At 37.8% G+C, this 19,665-nt stretch overlaps 1 protein-coding gene across 1 annotated transcript in view; it reads left to right on the top strand.

Moving 5' to 3' along the window:
* The window catches only part of HOOK3 (hook microtubule tethering protein 3), a gene marked incomplete at both ends in the record, with an annotated part of 127,514 nt that overhangs the window by 26,882 nt on the left and 80,967 nt on the right, over positions 1 to 19,665 (top strand). Inside the window, 3 exons of the mRNA XM_080709776.1 lie at positions 4,605 to 4,677; positions 9,634 to 9,684; positions 15,070 to 15,202. Coding sequence (XP_080565902.1) covers positions 4,605 to 4,677; positions 9,634 to 9,684; positions 15,070 to 15,202 — 257 coding nt within the window. The remainder of the gene's footprint in view (positions 1 to 4,604; positions 4,678 to 9,633; positions 9,685 to 15,069; positions 15,203 to 19,665) is intronic.

The raw sequence follows: 19,665 nt of genomic DNA on the forward strand, positions 1-19,665 counted from the left end.
ATTTGTTTTTCTGGACATTTAGAATTGAGATTAAATGACAGCTGGTCTTCAAACTAATTACTTGAACTGAAGTGATAAAGATTTGGAACTTACCTGTAGCCATATCCAGCCTTGTATATGGAGACACAGGAAGAAACTGGTCTACAGAGAGAAAATGATATAGATGGACAGGAAGAACAAAGATGAAAGTCAGAAAGTACTTTCCCGATTCTTATTTTAGCACATTGGGAGGTTCAGCTAATTTTTAATACCATAACATACCCAGTGACCATCCGTCATTCCTTTTTTTCCCCCATAAGTTTGCTTAAATTGCATGTTTGTGATCTCTCTTTCCTTCCCTTCTGCCCCACCTCTTCTTTCCTTCCAGATCAGACCCAGGGAAATTCTACCTTCAGGCTACACCTCTAGCTCTTTTTATTTTGAAAAAAGTCTTTTTTTTTTTTTCTTTTCTTTTTTCTTTCAGTATTGGGGATTGAACCCAGGGACATTCTACCTCCAAGCTACATGCTCAGCTCTGTCTCCACCTCCCAAGTACTGGGATTACAAGTGTGTGCCACCATGTCTAGCATCAAGATCTTGTTAAGTTGTTAAGAGTCTTGTGAAATTGCTGAGGCTGGCCTCAAACCTGTGATCCTCTTATCTCAGCCTTCCAGTGCTTTCTCTTAATAACAAATGGATCTCAAATAAAAACATTTAGTTTAAAACAAAAATAGATGGGTAGGAATATCCACACGCCAAACAATGAAGTTAGTCTCCTTCCTTCCAGTGTATACAAATGGTTCATAGACCTAAAATATACACGCTAAACTGTATAAAATTAAGAGAACATAGGAGTAAATCTTGGTGACCTTGGGGTAAGCAGAAGTTTCTTAGATATGACACTAAAAGTACAACATAGATAAATTTGAACTTCATCAAAACTTAAAATTCTTTGTGCTCAAAATACACCATAAAGAAAGTGAGAAAATGGCTCACAGAACGGAACATATTTATGTGTGTCTCTGTATCCTGAATATTAAAAAGAACAAAAATTTTTTTTTTTTTTCAGTACAGATTGTAGTGCTGGCTTGAACCCAGGGCGTTCTTCCTCCAAGCTGTATCCCATCCTTTCGTGTGTGTGTGTGTGTGTTGGGGGGGGGGGGGTCAGGTACTGGAGATGGAACCCAGAGGCATTCTACCTCCGAGCCAAACACCCCCAACCCTGTATTTTATTCTTTATTTTGAAACAGGGTTTTACTGAATTACAAAGGACCTCACTAAGTAGCTGAGGCTGTCTACGAACTGTGATTCTCCTGTCTCAGCCTTCCGAATGCTGGGATTACAAGTGTGTGCCACCATGCCCAGCTACCCCCAGCCTTATTTTTTTATTCTTTATTTTGAAACAGGGTTTTGCTAGGTTGCTGAGAGTCTTACTAAGTAGCTGAGGCTGGTTGCAAACCTATGATCCTCCTGTCTCGGCCTCCCAAGTACTGAGATTACAGCTTGTGCCACCATGCTCGGCCACAAAATACAAAAACTTTGATAATTCAGTAATAAAATACAGTCCAAGTTTTCAGTAGGCAAATAATCTGAATAGACTTCTCTCCAAAGAGGATATACAAATGGCCAGCAAATTTGTGAACATTTATTGTCATTAGCCATCAGAGAAATGCAAACCAAAACCACAGTGACATGCCACTTCATAATTACTACTACTTTATAGTCACTAGGATGGCCATAACTAGACAGACAAATAATAAGTGTTGGCCAAGCTGTTGAGAAATTGGAACCCATATAAATTGCTGGTAGGATAGCAAAACAGGGCAGCTACTTTGGATAATAGTTTTATCAAGGTTCCGGTGTTAAACAGAATTATCAGGGAACCCAGCAATTCTACCCCTAGGTACATTCCCAGAGGAAAACATATGACCACACAGAAACTTACACATGAATGTCAAGCGTCATTATTCATAATAACCAAAAAGTGGAAACAACCCAAATACACCTCAGATGACATTGCATGGATAAGCAAAATGTGGTATAATCCAGATTTTTTTTTTTTTTTTTTTTTTAGTGGTACTGGGGTTCCTGGAAGCCCTTCTACCTCCGGGCTACACTCCCAGACCTATTTTTACATTTCTATTTGGAAACAGGGTCTCCTAAGCCAGCGCGCGGGGCTGGCTTCGAACCTGCGCGATCCTCCTGTTTCTGCCTCCCAAGCGCGGGGATTACAAGCGTGCGCCACCATGCCCGGCTTCGGATTTTTTTTTTTTTTTGAGAAAACATCATTAGGCAGTTTTTGTTGTTATGTGAACATCACAGAGAGTACTTATAACACAAAGTAAAATGGCCACATCTCTAAGTAATATAATCTCAGGAACCACCTTCAAGCTAGGCATGATGGCACATGCTTTGTAATCTCAGTACTTGGGAGGCAGACACAGGAGGATTACAGGTTCAAGGACAGCTTCAGGAAGTAGTGAGACTCTAATCAACTTAGCAAGACTCTATTTAAAAATAAAATGGGGCTAGTAGTATAGCTCAGAGGTAGATTGCCCCTGGGCTCAATCTCCAGTACACAAAAAATAGAGATAGAAACCACCTTCATATATTTTGTCTGTCATTGATCGATGTTTTATGTGGGTGATGCATAGCTCTGTATCCATAAATGTAATATTTTTAGCCGCATAAAAAGAAGTGAGCGCCGGGCATGGTGGCGCACACTTGTAATCCCCGTGCTTGGGAGGCGGAGACAGGAGGATCGTGCAGGTTCGAAGCCAGCTTCACTGGCTTAGGAGACCCTCTTTCCAAATAAAAATATAAAAAATAGGTGTCTGGGAGTGTAGCCTGGAGGTAGAAGGGTTTCCAGGAACCCCAGTACCACCCAAAAAGAAGGAGGAGGAGGAGGAGGAGGAGGAGGAGGAAGAGGAGGAGGAGGAGGAGGAGGAGGAGGAGGAGGAGGAGGAGGAGGAGAGGAGGAGAGAGAGTGAAGTTCTGATACATGCTGCAAATATGGGTAAATCTAAAAACATGCTAAGTAAAAGAAGCCAGACACAAAAGACCATGTGTTACATGATTTCATTTATATGGAATTTTCAGAGATAGGTAAATCTCTGAGACAGAAAGTAGGTTAGTGCCTGGTGTGGTGGCACACACTTGTAATCCCATTACTTGGAGGCTGAGACAGGAGGATTGCAGGTTCATGGTCAGATTCAGCTACTTAGTGAGCCCCTGTTTCAAAATAAAAAATAGGCTGGGAGTATAGCTGAAAGGTAGAATGCCCCTAGGTTCAATCCCCAGTTTCATAATAAAACAAAACAAAAAATAAGAAAGTAGATTAATAAGTTCTAGAAACTGGGAAGATAGGGAATTGGAGAGTGACAGCTAACAAATACAAGGTTTGGGGGAGGGGAAAGATGAAAATGCTCAAGATTGCATTGGTGGTGATGGTTTGTAACTCTTGAATATTGTATATTAAAATGCTTTGCCTACTTTAAATGGACAGATTGTGAATTATATCTTAATAAAGCTGTTTTTTAAAGTAGATGGGCAATCCAGTTAGTATGTTAAGAAACAAGCTTCAAAAATAACCAGTTTTTATAAAGCAATCACTTAGTTCTTTCAAATATCCTTATTACCCACATAAATATATTTTTCATAATAAAAATTGAAAATGCTATTAGCACATTGCATTATTTTAAGCTAATCTGAATAAAATTTAGTAATGATTGTATTAGTTGAAATGCAATAAAAGTTGAAATGTAGATCTTTTCCTAATGCATCTATTTGCCTTTATGTTTTTTGATTGGATAGAGACGTGGTGTTATTGAAAGATCTTGCACATAATATTTGCTAGACTAAGACAAACAGGTGTTCTATTGTGGTCTTGGACAAATAATTCTTAGAATAACAGAAAGACTTTAAAATGAGGCTCATGCTGAATTTGAGAAGTTCTAGGTTTTTTCTTCCTAGAGTTTAAGTCTGGGAGGTTTTCCCAAGAAAAGTAAGTGTAAGGTGTTCTATCCTTGTTTCAATGCATTTGTCTGCGTCAATATTATCTTAGATTTTAAGTATTTCACAAACAAAAATGTTGTCCAACTTTGTCTAATGCCAAGTACTACAACTGAGAAAAAGGTTCTCAGTTAATATTATTTGAAGAAACCAAAATTTACTGAGATGGTGACCTTTGAAGTATTAGATGATGAAATTTTAAATGAAAAATTTTTTCTAACTTTCTTGATATATGTTTCACCTTTTTAAAAATCATTGATTTTGACTGTTCCTGAATATTTGTGTATCTATAATTTCAATTTGGTATATTGAGCTATAATTTAATTTTTGAGTTTATTAACTGTATATTAACATCTTTTGCCTGTTGGGGTTTTAAAAATATTTTTATAGTGAGCAATAACAGTCTAGTTGATTTTAGAGAAATCTGCTACCTGCTACCATTACATGTGGTCTCACATGCTAAGTTTATTTCAGTGGCCGATATGTGGTAAATACATTTTTATGTCTCACTTAAGTGATGGTATGGGGTAAGAGTCACTTTTTTCTTTCTTTTTTTTTTTTTTTTAGCATGATAGCTACATGATCTTAATATACTAGCTTTTCCTTATTTGCAGAGATCCTGCATACTTTGATGAAAATTGGCTAAACAGAATCAAAACTGAAGTGGGAGATAATTGGAGGCTAAAGGTATTTCTTTTTGTTTTTCATCTGTTAAATCTTTAAATATTTATGTTTGCGATATTTGTTGGTTTTTAATATAATCAAGTGAACTTTAGAAACTTAGGTAGCATATAGTGAAATGAAGATTGGTGGTGCCCTGTGGGGAAGTCTCCTTTCTGTGCTTCTGTTTTTCCCCATTGTAAATTGAGGATTGAAATAGGAGCTACCTTACAAACATAGATGAGTTACTCTTTAAAGTATGTAGAATAATGAACAATATATTATGTGTTCATTGCTCGTGGTATTGTTAATAATGAGAAAATACTGATCATTATCAACTGTGTCTCAAACAGAGAAGGAAACATTTTCATTTCTTCCCTAATAGCTCTTTCTTTTTTCTTCTTCTTCTTCTTCTGTGTGTGTGTGTGTGTGTGTGTGTGTGTGTGAGAGAGAGAGAGAGAGAGAGAGAGAGAGAGAGAGAGAGAGAGAGAGAGAGAGAGAGAGAGAGAGAGAACACGAGAACACACCCAGGCACATTATATATCTCTGAATTACATACCCTCAGTCCTTTCTGTTTTTTATTTTGAAAGGTGTTGCTACATTCCTGAGGGTCTCACTGTTGCTAAGGTTTTCTTCAAACCTACAATCCTTTCTCAAGCTCCCGAATACTAGAATTACAGATATGCAGTGCCACTCTCAGCTTCTAATAGCTTTAAATTCCAGTAAATTTCAGTCTTCTTAGATCAAAACCTATAAGAAGGAAACAGTTTACATTATAACTTGCTGTCTATTTAAATGTGTGCATATGCAGCTGAACAGGTTTTTTTCTATACATTATATAGTGATTTTTTTTATTATAGGCTGCAACCTAGTAAATTTTTTAACTATATATTGTGGGGTATTTTTTGGTTGCTGTTGTGGTACTAGGGATTGAACCCAGGGTCATTTTACCTCTAAGGTATACCTCCAGTCCTATTTTCGTTCTTTATTTTGAAACAGGGTCTCACTAAGTTGCTGAGGCTGACCACAAATCTGTGATCCTTCTGTCTCAGCCTCCTGGGTACTGGGATTACAAGCATGGACTATCATGCCTGGCTTCTAACTTTATATTTTGAAGTAACTATATATTCACTGGAGTTGTGGATTATAAAAAAAAAAAATGTACAGAGGTTCTGTGGGTATGTGGCACATGCCTGTAAAACCTAGTACTTGGGAGGCTGAGACCAGGAGGATTGCAAGTTCAAGGACAGATTCAGCAACATAGCAAGACTCTTAGCAACAAAGCAAGACCCAGTTCCAAAGCAAAAAATAAAAAGGGCTGGGAGTGTAGCTTGGAAGTAGAATATTCATGCATTCAATCCCCAGTAGCACACACAGTTCTGTGAAGCGATCATCCATTTTCTCCATTGGTAGTTCTTACATAGTTATAGTACATTACCAAAGCTAGGGAACTGGCCTTGATAGGATGTACAGTTAGTGTAGGCTTCACCAGTGTTACGTGTGCTCTTCTCTGTCTGTGTGTAGTTTCACCACTCTGCCTCATGCTGGCTTCTCTAAGTGCCACCACAGTGCAGATGCAGAATTGCCTGTCGCAAGTCTTCCTGGTGCTGCCTTTTAAAGCCACTGCCTGTGCTCCTAATCCCTTGCAACAACTAATTTCTTCTCCTTCTCTATAATTTTGTTATACTGATTTGACTTTTATGACCCAGCAGTAGTCATAACTGGTAGTTCAGAAGGCTATGAAACTATATTTTTTAATATACACTGGTAGAGACTCAGAAATACAAATGGTAAAGCATGTGAAACACCTGATTTAATGTGTGCTAAGCCTGGTCTTTATTCATTCAGTTGCTTAATCATTTATTCAGTTTTTGTTTATGAATGAATGAATGAGTCTTGCTATGTTGTCCTGGTTGGCCTACTCCAAGACTCAAGCAGCTACCTTCCCACTTCAGACTTCTGAGTAACTGGGACACAGATGCATGCCATTTCCCACAAGAAGCACATGTTCAATTAAAGTTTTGATTGCTTAGGTATTCCAACCTGCCAAAATCTAATTCTTTCTTTTTACCAATTAAGTGAATAAAAATTGCTTAATGGTTCTCTTGATTTTTGAAAAAATTTTTCAAGATCAAGCAAGTAAGATAGTTATTTAATGTTGGAATGTATCTTAAATAATTACATGTTTAAAATAACCATCCTTTTGTGTTTGCTTGCTGGCACCACCAAAAGAGAAATTGCATTTCTCCTTTCCTGTGTATATAGATACACACAGAGATCATATCACAAGTATGGCAATGGTATTAGTACAGAAAAGGGTAAAAAAGATATATATATATATATATATATATGTATGTATGTATGTATGTATGTATGTATGTATGTTTTGGGTTTTTTTTTTTTTTTTTGCTTGCTTGCTTGCTTTTTTTTATTTTTTTTTTGTTTTTGTACCGGCGATTGAACCCAGGGGTCTACTGCCAAGCTATACCCCACCCCTTTTTATTTTAAACAGGATCTCACCAAGTTGCTGCGGGTCTGGCTGCGTTGATGAGGCTGGCCTCCAACGTTCAGTTCTACTGTCTTCAGCCTTCCGTGTACTAGGATTACAGGCATGCTTCACTGTACCTGGCTAAGTTTATTGTATTTTTATATTTAGAAATTTTGTTTTTCATATTTTACTTTATATTACACTTTGTATGTGTGTGGTGCTGGGGATTGAACCCAGGGGCATTTTATCTCTAAGCCATATACCCTCAGCCCTGTTTCAGTTTTTACTTTGAAACAGGGTCTCACTAAGTTGCTGAGTGCTGAGGCTGGCCTTGAACCTGTTAAATTTGTGTTTCAGCCTCCTAAGAACTAGAATTACAGCCATAGACCACCATGCCTGAATATACTTCCTCAATTTTTTGATGTAATTCGTTGAAAAATAAGATATATAGCATTTTGTGATGGGGGAAAATACCTTTTTTTTTTTTTTTGGCCTCTGGGCTACACTCCCAGACCTGTTTTATATTTTATTTGAAAACAGGGTCTCACTTAGTTGCTGAGAGCCTCACTAAGTAGCTGAGGCTGGCTTTGAACCTGCGCCATCCTCCTGTCTCAGTTTCCCAAGTACTGGGATTACTTGGTTATCCAGGCGTGTGCTGCGACGCCTGGATAACCATACTAATTTTAAAGATGTTTTAATATCAAATATTAAACATGAAAAATTAACATCTTAAAATAAGAATAAAGGAAATTAAGATTATTGTGAATTCCCATATCTCCATTTTTTTCCAAAAATATAAGTATGTCAACTGTCTTTAACTACTGTGTTGCACTGAGGTAATTCAGCCTCTTTCATTCCATAGCCACAGGTGTTATCATCGTCTACTCTAGAATATCTTTAATTATACATTGAAGATCCTTAATACAAAATCTGAAATGCTTTCAGGTCACAGGGATTTTAGATAAAAGATGCTCAACATGTACTCACATTGGCTAAGGTCAGCCAGCCCAACACCAGGATCAGTAGAATATCATAAGTACTTGGGAGTCAGACATGAGGATCACGGGTTAGAGGTCGGCTTTAGCAGTTTAGTGAGACCATTAGCAACTTAGTAAGACTATTTCAAAGTAAAAAATAAAGGTAAGGCTGTGGGTATAGCTAAGAGGTAGAATGCCCCTGGGTTCAATCCCCAGTACAAAAAAAAAAAAAAAAAAAAAGAACAGGATCGTATACATATTTAACACAAATTTAACTATGTGAGTTTGGTCAAAAGGGGGGAGGGGAGGGAAAGGAGAAATATTCAGCTTGCTATAAAGAGTGCCAGTGAATTTAAGCTCTGGGTGAGTAAAACAGGCATCTGTATGTTGCGTCTTCATCTTATTTAATTTCTAGGATACTTCTTACAGCACACTATCTTGCAATGGTCAGTGTTATTCTATTGTATTGTTTTGGAGTATATTAGTAATATTTTACCATTCTGGCTCATAAATAGTTACTTTGTATTCAACTAAAAAACAGTAGACTTACAGTGGAACAATTTGGAGACAATACACTTCATGGATTAAGAGATTTTCACTGGTAATTTTGACTATAGTTTTTGCCTAATGCTCTAAATTTAAAACTTAACCTCCAGCCAGGCATGGTGGTACACGCTTGTAATCCCAGAACTTGGGAGGCTCAGATGAGAGGATTGCAGGATCTTGGCCAGCCTCAACTACTTAATGAGATGCTGTTTCAAAGAATAAAAACAGGCCTGGAGGTGTAGCTCAGAGGTAGAATGCCCTAGGTTCAGTCCCCTAGTACTGCATATGAATAAATAAGTAAAAAAGCAAATAAATATAAACTTCTATAAGATATACTTCCACTTTTCTAGGGGAAATAGCACTAAACTAATGTCTTCATTGAGGGTAGGGCAGTTTTTCTTTGTTTTGTTTTGATTTTTTACAGTAATGGGGATTGAGCCTAGGGGGTTGTACATGGTAGGCAAGTAAGTGCCCTACCACTGAAATACATCTCCAGCCTATTTTTTTAAGCTGAGACAAGGCCTCACTAAATTGTCCAGGCTGGCCTCAAAATTTGTGGTCTTTCTGCCTCAGCCTCCAGAGTAGCTGCGATTTAGAGGCATGTGCTACTATGTCCAGCCTTAACTTATTTATAGATTTCTTAAATAATTAAGTAATTAGTAGCCCTTTGTGATGATGATGATAATTCAAATACGATGTTAATTTTTTTTTATATGTTGAATGTCTTTTATCTGAAAATCCCAAATCTGAAATTCATGCTCCAAAATCTGAACTTTTAAGTGCCAATATGAACTTTAGAAAAGTTCTGGATTTTGGAGCATTTAAGATTTCAGATTTTTGGATTAGGAATGCTTAACTAGTATCTCTTTTATGATTAACTAGAGCAGATATTTGGCCTAAAAAATCTACATTAAACTATGTTTTGATCTGTGTTTTTCCTTTTACCCAGTTGTTTTCTCTCTTTTTATTCAGATTAGCAATTTAAAGAAAATTTTAAAAGGAATCCTGGATTATAATCATGAGGTAAGGGTTTGTTTTTCTTGGAAGTATTACTACTAGATAGTTTGATTTTATAATAGTTTCAAGTTAAAGAACATTATCTTCCAAATTAATAATCAGCTTGGGTTCCCTTCTATATTGGTTCTAATGAATACTGAATAGATGGTCAGTCTTCTTCATTGTATTATGGGAAGTTTATAGATGACTACTCATATATGTTAGAATTTGCTTACTATCGTCAGTTCTTTCTTCCCTTACATGTGAAGATAGTTTAGGACCCATGCACTATCATCAATTCCATTTCCTACTTCCATTTTATTCTTGGTAAAAGATAAACTGGCCGCAGATAAACTCACTTTATTCTGAATTTGTAATATAGGTCAGACATTGCTGGGGAAAGGTCCAGGGAGTGGAACTAGCACATTTCACTTTAAATTTCACAGTCAGAGATGTCAAGTGTACACAGCACTGCCTAGAAACCTGCACTGTCTGCTGTTTGCCCCTGGCAAGCTTATCTGCATTTATGGTCATGTTATGCCCACAACATCAGACTTTCCCATCTCAGTAAAATACTTCCATCTACCCTAGTAAACCTTGAAAGCATCCTACAACTCTTCCTTCTTCTAATCTCATCTTCAAGACCCATGAAACTTTCAAAATAGAGCTTTCTCTAGCACTGCTGCTTGTACCAACCCAACATTAGCTGGTGTTTAGATTACTAAAAAGTCTAATGGGTGCTGGCTGTACATTGCCTCTTTGTAGTCTATGTCTCACTCTCAAGCCAAGATGATTTTTAAAAATATAAAGTAGGTAGGTTTTGTCATTCTCCTTAAAAGTTTTTGGTGGCTTACTATTGCATTGAGGATCAAATCCACATTTCTTACCATGGTGCTACGTGACCTAACAGTTTCTGGTGATACTTTCACTTGTAATGCCACAACCACAGTCTTCCTCCCAGTGTGCCTCAGTCTTCCCACAGCCCTGTCTGCCCCAGCCTTTCCACCTGCCTCTTGTTGTGGGCTGGGTCCTTCCTCAGCTCTTGTCTTTGCCCCCTAAGGCTTATTTGAACTCACTCCTGCTGTAGAGAGGCACTCGCTGAGAATGTGTTTTCTCACCCTTCCCCAGGACCCCATCACATCACCCTAACATTCCCATCAGTCCTCACAATTCCACAGTTGTCTTCGTTGGTTTATTTGATCGTGGCACTCTCGTATTATTAGAGTCATGAAATGGAGTTGGGACCAGACCTGATATACTCATTGTTACATCACATAGTAGGCACTGAAAAGTTCTAATCTTCTCAAATTTTTAAAATAAAAATTAATTTATAAGGACATATGATACTTATTTATATAAATGTACTCAAAGAGTTAAGTGTTAGACACCTTGACAAGTATACAAAAGAGTGTTTGGGGGACTTTTTTTGGAGGGTTTTGTTTTTTTTGTTTTTTTTTTTGCTAGAAGTTTTGTTGCTTTGTAGGGGCAAGAAGGAATATTTTCTAGATCTTTGGGGTTAGAAGTAATTGTTTCTGTTCTGAGCATCATGCCTATTTTATAAAGTGCAAATGGTAACTTCTTTTTTTTTTGTAGTACTGGGGATGGAACCCAGGGGCATTCTACCTCTGAGCTCTATCCCCGGCCCTATTTTTTCTTGTTTATTTTGAAACAGGGTCTCACTGACTTGCAGAGGGTCTCACTAAGTAGCTGAGGCTGTCCGCAAACCACGATCCTCTGGTCTCAGTCTCCCAAATGCTCCCAAATGCTGGGATTACAAGCATGTACCACCATGCCTGGCTTAAGTGGGAATTTTTAATAAAATATTACAGTGAAAAAGAAATAGGATTTTTGTGGGGGGGGTACTGAGGTTCCTGGAAGCCCTTCTACCTCCAGGCTACACTCCCAGAGCTATTTTTATACTTTTTTATTTGGAAACAGAGTCTCTTAAGCCAGTGTGGCTGGCTTCAAACCTGCACGATCCTCCTGTCTCTGACTCCCAAGCACAGGGATTACAAGCGTGCGCCACCACGCCTAGCGCAGAAATAAGAAAATTTTGTCAGTGAATATCATGAGAGAATGTTTCAGGAACTGTTTTACTGAGTGTTGTTGTAAGCCAGGTATCATACTCAGTGCTGCACTCTAACCAGATTATGCTGTGATCCCCATCTTACACGTGAGGTACTAAGGCGGAGATATCTACACATACGTACCTCCTTTTCCTCCCTTCTGATTTTTTTTTTTTTTTTTCTCCCTGCTCCTTCCCCACCTCCAGCCCACAAACATTTCTTTGGCAAAGCTTTGGGCCTTGGATCTGCCATTGTCACTCTGTGGCCCTGGTAAGCATGAGCCAGCCATGCTTCCAGTTCTCAAGAAGAGTATCTGAGGATGGCTTTGTGCCTTTGGAACCTATGCCCTTAAAAGCCTAATTAAATTTCTAGCAGTGTGATTATGAGAAAGAGTGGAAGAGTGGTTTTTGCATAGTTTACACTTGTACAACCACTTAGACCATACTGTGTGATTCCAAACCAATCTCCCCACTTATCCTCATAGCTCAGGCATCTCTTCCTTCTCACCCCCACTATAACTTGTAATCATATATTTATTTGTACTGTATTTATTCATTGTATGGCTTTTTTGCTCTATGAACTCTGTGAAGGTAGAATTCTTGTCCATTTATTTAAAAGCCTTATAAGTACATCTTTTGGCACAGTAATTTTATTTTTGGAAATTTACCTTCTAACACTGTAACAGCTATGCAGAATGCTGAAGCAGGAAGATTGCTTAAGCTCAGAAGTTAGTTCAAGGCCAGCCTGGGCAACATAGGACAATTCTTATCTCAAAAAATTAATAGCCAGATATGGTGGTGCATGCTGGTAATCCCAGCACTTGGGAGCTTGAGACAGGAGGATGACACAGGTTTGAAGCCAGCCTCAGCTGCTTAGTGAGACTCTCAGCAACTTAGTGAGACCCTGTTTCCAAATAAATTATAAAAATAGGGTTGGGGTGTAGATCAGAGGTAGAAAGCCCCTGGGCTCCATCCCCTAGTGCCACAAATAAATGGGTAGGTAGATAGTAGGGATATAGATAGATAGATAGAGAGATAGATAGATAGATAGATAGATAGATAGATAGATAGATAGATAGAATGAACTACTTGGGCTGTACTATCATTTAATTTGAAAATAACCCAGAGTCAGATGTGATGGTGCAGACTTAAAATCCCAGTACTTAGGAGGCTTAGACAGGAGGATCTGGGTTCACAGCCAGCCTCACTACTTAGTGAGGCCCTTCCCAACTTAGTGAGACCCTATTTCAAAATAAAGAATAATAAACAGAGCTAGGGGTGTATCTCAGAGAGAGAATACCCAAGTTCAATCCCCAATTCCACACAAAAAAAAGAGAAATGTCTAACAGTAAGGAAATTATGGAACATTTATAGGACAAATGCCGTGAAAACATAAAAGTTCACATTTATAAAATTCCTTAATAATAAGAATAAGAGATTATATGTATCATATAATATCAGTTTTATAGAAATAAACATAAATGTACCTGTAAAAATGTATATGCATATCCACAGGCTCTAATCCTTTAAGCCTGGTCCATTTTGGAGTCCAGATTTTTTCAGGCTCGTAAAGGAAACATGACGACTCCACCAAGGTATTGTTTAACTACTCCAGATGGGTCTGAATTTGTGCCATTATCCTATTATATTGATATTTATGAGTGTTTTAATATTTCATAGGGGCTTTCACTCTTAACTGAAATAAACAAGAACAGTAAATTCATGTTTTGTTGCTGCCTTTCATTCTCCTTATCCTGGGAATTCCTTTGTTTCTGTCATATCTTATATTCTATTCACCGAACATTTTGTTATTCTCTTTCCTTCTTTTCTCATTTTGGTGAAGCACTTTTTCCAGTGGTCTCTTCAGAAAAGTACATGATAGAAAGTTGCCTTCTTGCCTGGCATGGTGGCACACAGTTGTAATCCCAGCATTTAGGAGGCTGAGACAGTAGGACCACGGTTCGCAGACAGCCTCAGCTACTTAGTGAGGCCCTTGCAACTTAGTGAGACCCTGTTCCAAAATAAGAACAAAAAATAGGGCTGGAGGTGTAGCTCAGAGGTAGAATGTCCCTGGGTTCAATTCTCAGTACTGCCCTCCCTCCCCATAACCCTATCATGTTTTTACTGTAAAATAAACATATGTTCAAAAAAGAAGTCTATGACATGCATATATGTACTTTATCAGTTAATTATAAAGTAAACCATTGTAAAACACAGATCTGTGGAACACTGCCACCATCTTGGAAAGCCCTTGTCTACCTTTATGATCACAACCTCTGTTCTTATATCTTCTCCAGAGAAAACCAGGATCCTGAGTTGTATAATAGTCCTGTTCTTCCTTTTCATGATAGTTTAACCATAGTGTATATCTCTAATTATAAGAAGTAAAAAACTTTAATTTTCTTCTGCTTTCCACATTGTTTGCTTTTCATTGAGTTTCTTTGTTTTTGTCTGTTTTCTTTTTTCTTTTCTTTCTTTCTCTTTCTTTTGTCTCTTTTTGCAGTACTGGGAATGGAACCCAAGGGCATTCTGCCTCCAAGCTACACCCCTAGTCTTATGTTTTATTCTTTATTTGGAAACAGGGTCTCACTAAGTTACGGAGAGCCTCACTAAGTAGCTGAGGCTGGCAGCGAACCTGCTATACTCCTGTCTCAGCCTCCCGAATGCTGGGATTGCAAGTGTGCGTCACACACCCTGCTTGTCTGCTTTTTATGTTGGAGACTTCTCCAATAATGCTTGGTTATTTGTTGATCTTTAAAGGTAAAGCACTGTAAAAGCTGATTGGAATGGGGGGGCAGTTTTCAGAGCTAATTTGACTGTAAATCATTAGGCAGAGATATTTCCATTTGTTTGCATATGGCATTTCATTTAGGGCCAATCAGTTTTCCCATAAAGGAATATTTCATTCTCTTTCCTGATTTAGGTATCTTGCTACCCTCATTTTGGGAGATGATGGAGTGAATCTTACTTACTATGGGAAGCTTACTTTTAGGGCCTGAAGTTTTATTTAATCTTAACTCTTTCTGGTGCCCCCTTGTTCAGAACCTTCTGTTTCTAGTTCATCAGGAAGCAAGCATCCAGTCTTCCTGGGAGAAGTGGGACTGCTCAGTTGAAGTGACTCAGCTTCTTTGCTCAGTGTGCATACCACACACCACATTATGGAGCAAGTTGCTATGACTCAACATATTTGTAATTTAATATGGGAGGTAAAAAACAAATTGGGAGTGAGACTGACACAACAGCCCTGTCTTTGGCAGTGAGTTTCTGGTGATAAAACTAATCTCTACAAATATTTTATTTGGTCATATAAATATAAATACAGTTGTAATCTTTTTCTCTTTGTTTAGATTTTAGGACAGCAGATTAATGACTTTACCCTTCCTGACGTGAACCTTATTGGTGAGCATTCGGATGCAGCAGAGCTCGGAAGGATGCTCCAACTCATTTTAGGCTGTGCCGTGAACTGTGAACAGAAGCAAGGTAATTTACTTGAAGTTAGTGTGTGCATTTAAAATATTGAAGGAAAGTAACATATGGTGGGATTTTAAAAATTTTTTTTGCTTTTGGGGTTTTGTTTTTGTTGGTTTTTTGGTGGTACTGGGGATTGAATCCAGGAGCATTCTACCTCCAGCTACATCCCCAGCCCTATATTTTTTATTTTGAACAGGGTCCCAGTAGGTTGATGAGAATCTCACTTAGCTGAAGCTGTCCTTGAATTTGTGATCCTCTTATCTTAACCTCTCAAAGTACTGGGATTACAGGCAAGCTGACCATGCCCAGCTTGTATGTTTTCTATATAAAGCACCAATACAAACAATAACAACTTTCGGAGGCCACCCTGTTTTGTACAATTTTGTTAGCAGTATTTCTTTTTCAAGCTTAAGTAAGTTTAAGAAGATAGAATAAATTTGATTGGGCTAGTATTTTTAGGGTTTTTGTGAGACCATGTAACTTTCAGTAGATTGTTTCTTGTTATTTTTGTGGTGTCTGGGATTAAACCCTGGGGCCTCATGTATGCTTAGCACTTACTCTGTCACTGAGCTACATCCCTAGCAGGAGTAAAAAAAAAATTTTTTTTTTTTGCGGTACTGGGGATAGAACCCTAGGGACATTGTACCTCCTAATCTCCGAGCTATATCCCCAGCCCTATTTTTTAGTCTTTTTTTTTTTTTTTTTTTTTTTTTTTTTTTGGTGGTACTGGGGATGGAACCCAGGGGCATTCTACCTCCGCACTACATTCCTAGCCCTATTTTTTATTCTATATTTTGAAACCGGGTCTCACTGAGTTACAAGGGCCTCACTAAGTAGCTGAGGCTGGTCGCGAACTGCGATCCTTCTGTCTCAGCCTCCCAAATGCTGGGATTACAAGCAGGCGCCACCATGCCCGGCTTAGTCTTTTTGTTTTTGAAACAGGGTCTCACTGAGTTTCAAAGGGCTTTGCTAAGTAGTTGCGGCTGTCCATGAACCACAATCCTCTGGTCTCAGCCTCCCAAATGCTGATATTACAAGCGTGTGCTACCATGCCCAGCTCCAGAATAGATTGTTTTAAATGCATCTTTACTATGTTGGATGTGATGGAATTTAATATTAATTGGACAAGAGCCATCTATTAATTGAAAAATAATGAGCAGAGATGCACAGTAGTTCAGTAAATATTTGGGTTTAGTCTTTCTAATACATCTATAATAGTTGGCTTAAGTTTTTTTAAAGAAATACTACATTTTGAAACATTTACATGTTTGTCTTTGCTGTGGAGAAAGAAGAAATTATCATTATATGTAATCTCTAAATAATAAAAATATATTTGACATTGGGTCCTATAACCCTAAATCTAGTAGATATTTTTCAAGAAATTACTTCTTCAGTTAAATTTTAAATATTGCCTTGACTGTCTTTTAAAGCAAAAATACTATTATTACCAAGATATTTGAACCTGCGTGATCCTCCTGTCTCCGCCTCCTAAGTGTGGTGATTACAAGCATGTGCCACCACACCTGGCTAAGGTAACATATTTTTCAAAATATGGTTCAGCCAGGCATGGTGGTGCATGCTTGTAATCCCCGCACTTGGGAGGCTGAGACAGGAGGTTCACACAGGATCAAAGCCAGCCTCAGCTACTGAGTGAGGCTCTCAGCAACTTAATGAGACCCTGTTTCCAAATAAAATATAAAATGGGTCTGGGACTATAGCCTGGAGGTAGAAAGCCTCTGGATTCCACCCCCAGTACCACCAAAACATATAATAATAATAATAATAATAATAATAATAATAATAATAATAATAATAATAAATAATGATGATGAATAAATATGGTCCAGAATGTTATACAAAAAGTATGAGTATTTGTCACTCAAAAAGTAAGGTAAATAATACCCTAAATTTATTTTCTTTCTTCTGTAGTGGAGTTACTTCATAAATAGTTAATTGAACTGCTACATTAGGGACTAGGAACAAAATACCAGCCCTTATGGACAGAGAGTGAAGGGAAAAGGCTTTAAACAATGACACACTCACAGCATCAGATACTGATGAGTGCCCTGGGGTAAAGAGTGATGAAGGACAGTCTGGCCTTAGGGTCAGGGACCTATTTAAGCAAAGCTATGAAGGAGGGATAATGAATTAGTAGTAATCTAAGTAGGAGAAACTGAATATAAGACAGACTCAGGTTGCCTTTGCAGGATTAAAAATTCCCTCAAGCCAGGCATGGTGGCATATGCCTGTAATCCCAGTACTTGGGAGGCGGAGACAGGAGGATTGCAGGCCCAAGGATAGCCTTAGCAAGTACTGAGACTCTCATCAACCTAGAGGGACTGATTCAAAATAAAAGTAAAATAGGGCTGGGGGTATAACAGTATAACTCACAGGTAGAATGCCTCTGGATTTGATCCCCATTAGGAGAAAAAATTCCCTCAAAATTGGAGTATAGTGAGGAATGAAGCAGAGGAATAGGTGGGTAGGGACTGCTGGACGTTATAGCATTTTTACTATTACTTACATTGAAGAAAATGGAGGTTTTATTAAGCCCAATTTATTCTAGTTCTCCTTGCCCTGGTAATGCAAAAGAAATTTCTGTTTTGCTCCTTGATGGTCTAGTAATAAGTTTAATAATAGTCAACATTGTTTTCTTTCTCTTTCTTTCTTTCTTTCTTTCTTTCTTTCTTTCTTTCTTTCTTTCTTTCTTTCTTTCTTTCTTTCTTTTTGGTGGTACAGGGGTTCCGGGAGACCCTTTTACCTCCAGGTTACACTCCCAGACCTATTTTTTATATTTTTTTATTTGGAAACAGGGTCTCCTAAGCCAGCGAGGTTGACTTCGAACCTGCATGATCCTCCTGTCTCCGCCTCCCAAGCACGGGGATTACAAGTGTGTGCCACCATGCCTGGCCTGTTTTCTTAAAGCTACAACTACTTTTATTGGTCTTTGATTTAGGATTTTTTTTTTTTTTTTTTTTTTTTTTTTTTTTTTTTTTGCTGGTCTGGGGATGGAACCCAGAGGCATTCGACCTCCAAGCTATACCCCAACCCAATTTTTTTTTTGAAACAGGGTCTCACTGAGTTGCAGAGGGCCTCACAAAGTAGCTGAGGCTGTCCGCGAACCATGATCCTCTAGTCTCAGTCTCCCAAATGCTGGGATTACAAGTGTGCGCCACCATGCCCAGCTAGGATTTGTTTTTAAACAATGAATTTATAGATCTTTTTAGATTTTATTATATTATGCTCATATACTAAATTTTGTTTGCTTTTTTATTTTTCGTTTAACTGTACCCTCAACTATTTTTTATTCTTTATTTTGAAACAAAATCTCACTAAATTGAGGAGGGCCTCACAAAGTAGCTGAGACTGGCCCTGAACCTGCAATCCTCCTGTCTCAGCCTTCCAAACCCTGGGATTACAAGTGTATGTCACCACGCCCAGCTAGCTAAAAAATTAAAATACAAACTGTGTGTGGTGGCACATACTTGTAATCCCAGTACTTGGGAGGCTGAGATAGGATTGCAGGTTCACAGACAGCCTCAGTTCCTTATTGAGACTCTCCACAACTTAGACTGTGTTTCAAAGTAAAAAGTAAAAAAAAACAGGGGTGGGCATGTAGCTCAAGGTAGAATACCTCTGGGTTCCATCCCCAGTACCACAGGGGGAAAAAAATTAAAATACAGAATTGTCTACTTTTGTGATTACTAAGATGTCTATCAAGTTTTCTGTCAAAGATTAGATTGCTCTATATAAGATTTAAGAGATATTCAATCTTGAAGAAGATGCTTTGATTATAAGGTGGATGAAAATTTATTTAATCATTCATTGGTATCAAATAATGGCTTCTTGATATACATTGTTAGGAAATTCATCAAGGTCTAGAATTCTGCTTAATCCATAGGATCCTTGGAAATGTATAGTTGTTAAGTGTTGATTTATCATTTTTATTATAGGACTTAAGAAAAGACATGGGAATATGGAATATATTCTATTTCTATGGAAAAAGAAGGTAGACATAATATTTCCTGAGTTTTTCACATAGTCTAGATATTCTGTACATAGACCATAGTACTGAATGCATATCTAGATTCCATTTTCCCATGAAATTGTATAAATGATGAAAATCTTTTTTAGCAGGATTTTAACATCTCATTTAGCTGTTCTCTCAGGAACACTGTAGAGCTAAGAATCAAATAAATTAGTTTTTGGATTGTTGAGTATAAACTGTCATTAGCATATGTTTAATATAGTGTCAGGCTTATTAAAGTTGTTCTGCCTTATACTACCTAACTTTGGACAATGTTCTCAAACCTAATGAATATGTAAAGTTTCATAGTCCTGAGGCATAAATGAAGTTTCTGTATTTGTGTTGTAATCAGTAAAGTACTAAACAAATAAAAAAGGCTTTATGTTTAGACGTAGTTTTCAACTAGAAGGAGTGAAGAGCAGCTGCTAAGAACTTTGACTCTTGT

Source organism: Muscardinus avellanarius, assembly GCF_963383645.1.
Source record: "Muscardinus avellanarius genome assembly, chromosome: 14".
In the NCBI taxonomy this organism is placed as follows: domain Eukaryota; kingdom Metazoa; phylum Chordata; class Mammalia; order Rodentia; family Gliridae; genus Muscardinus; species Muscardinus avellanarius.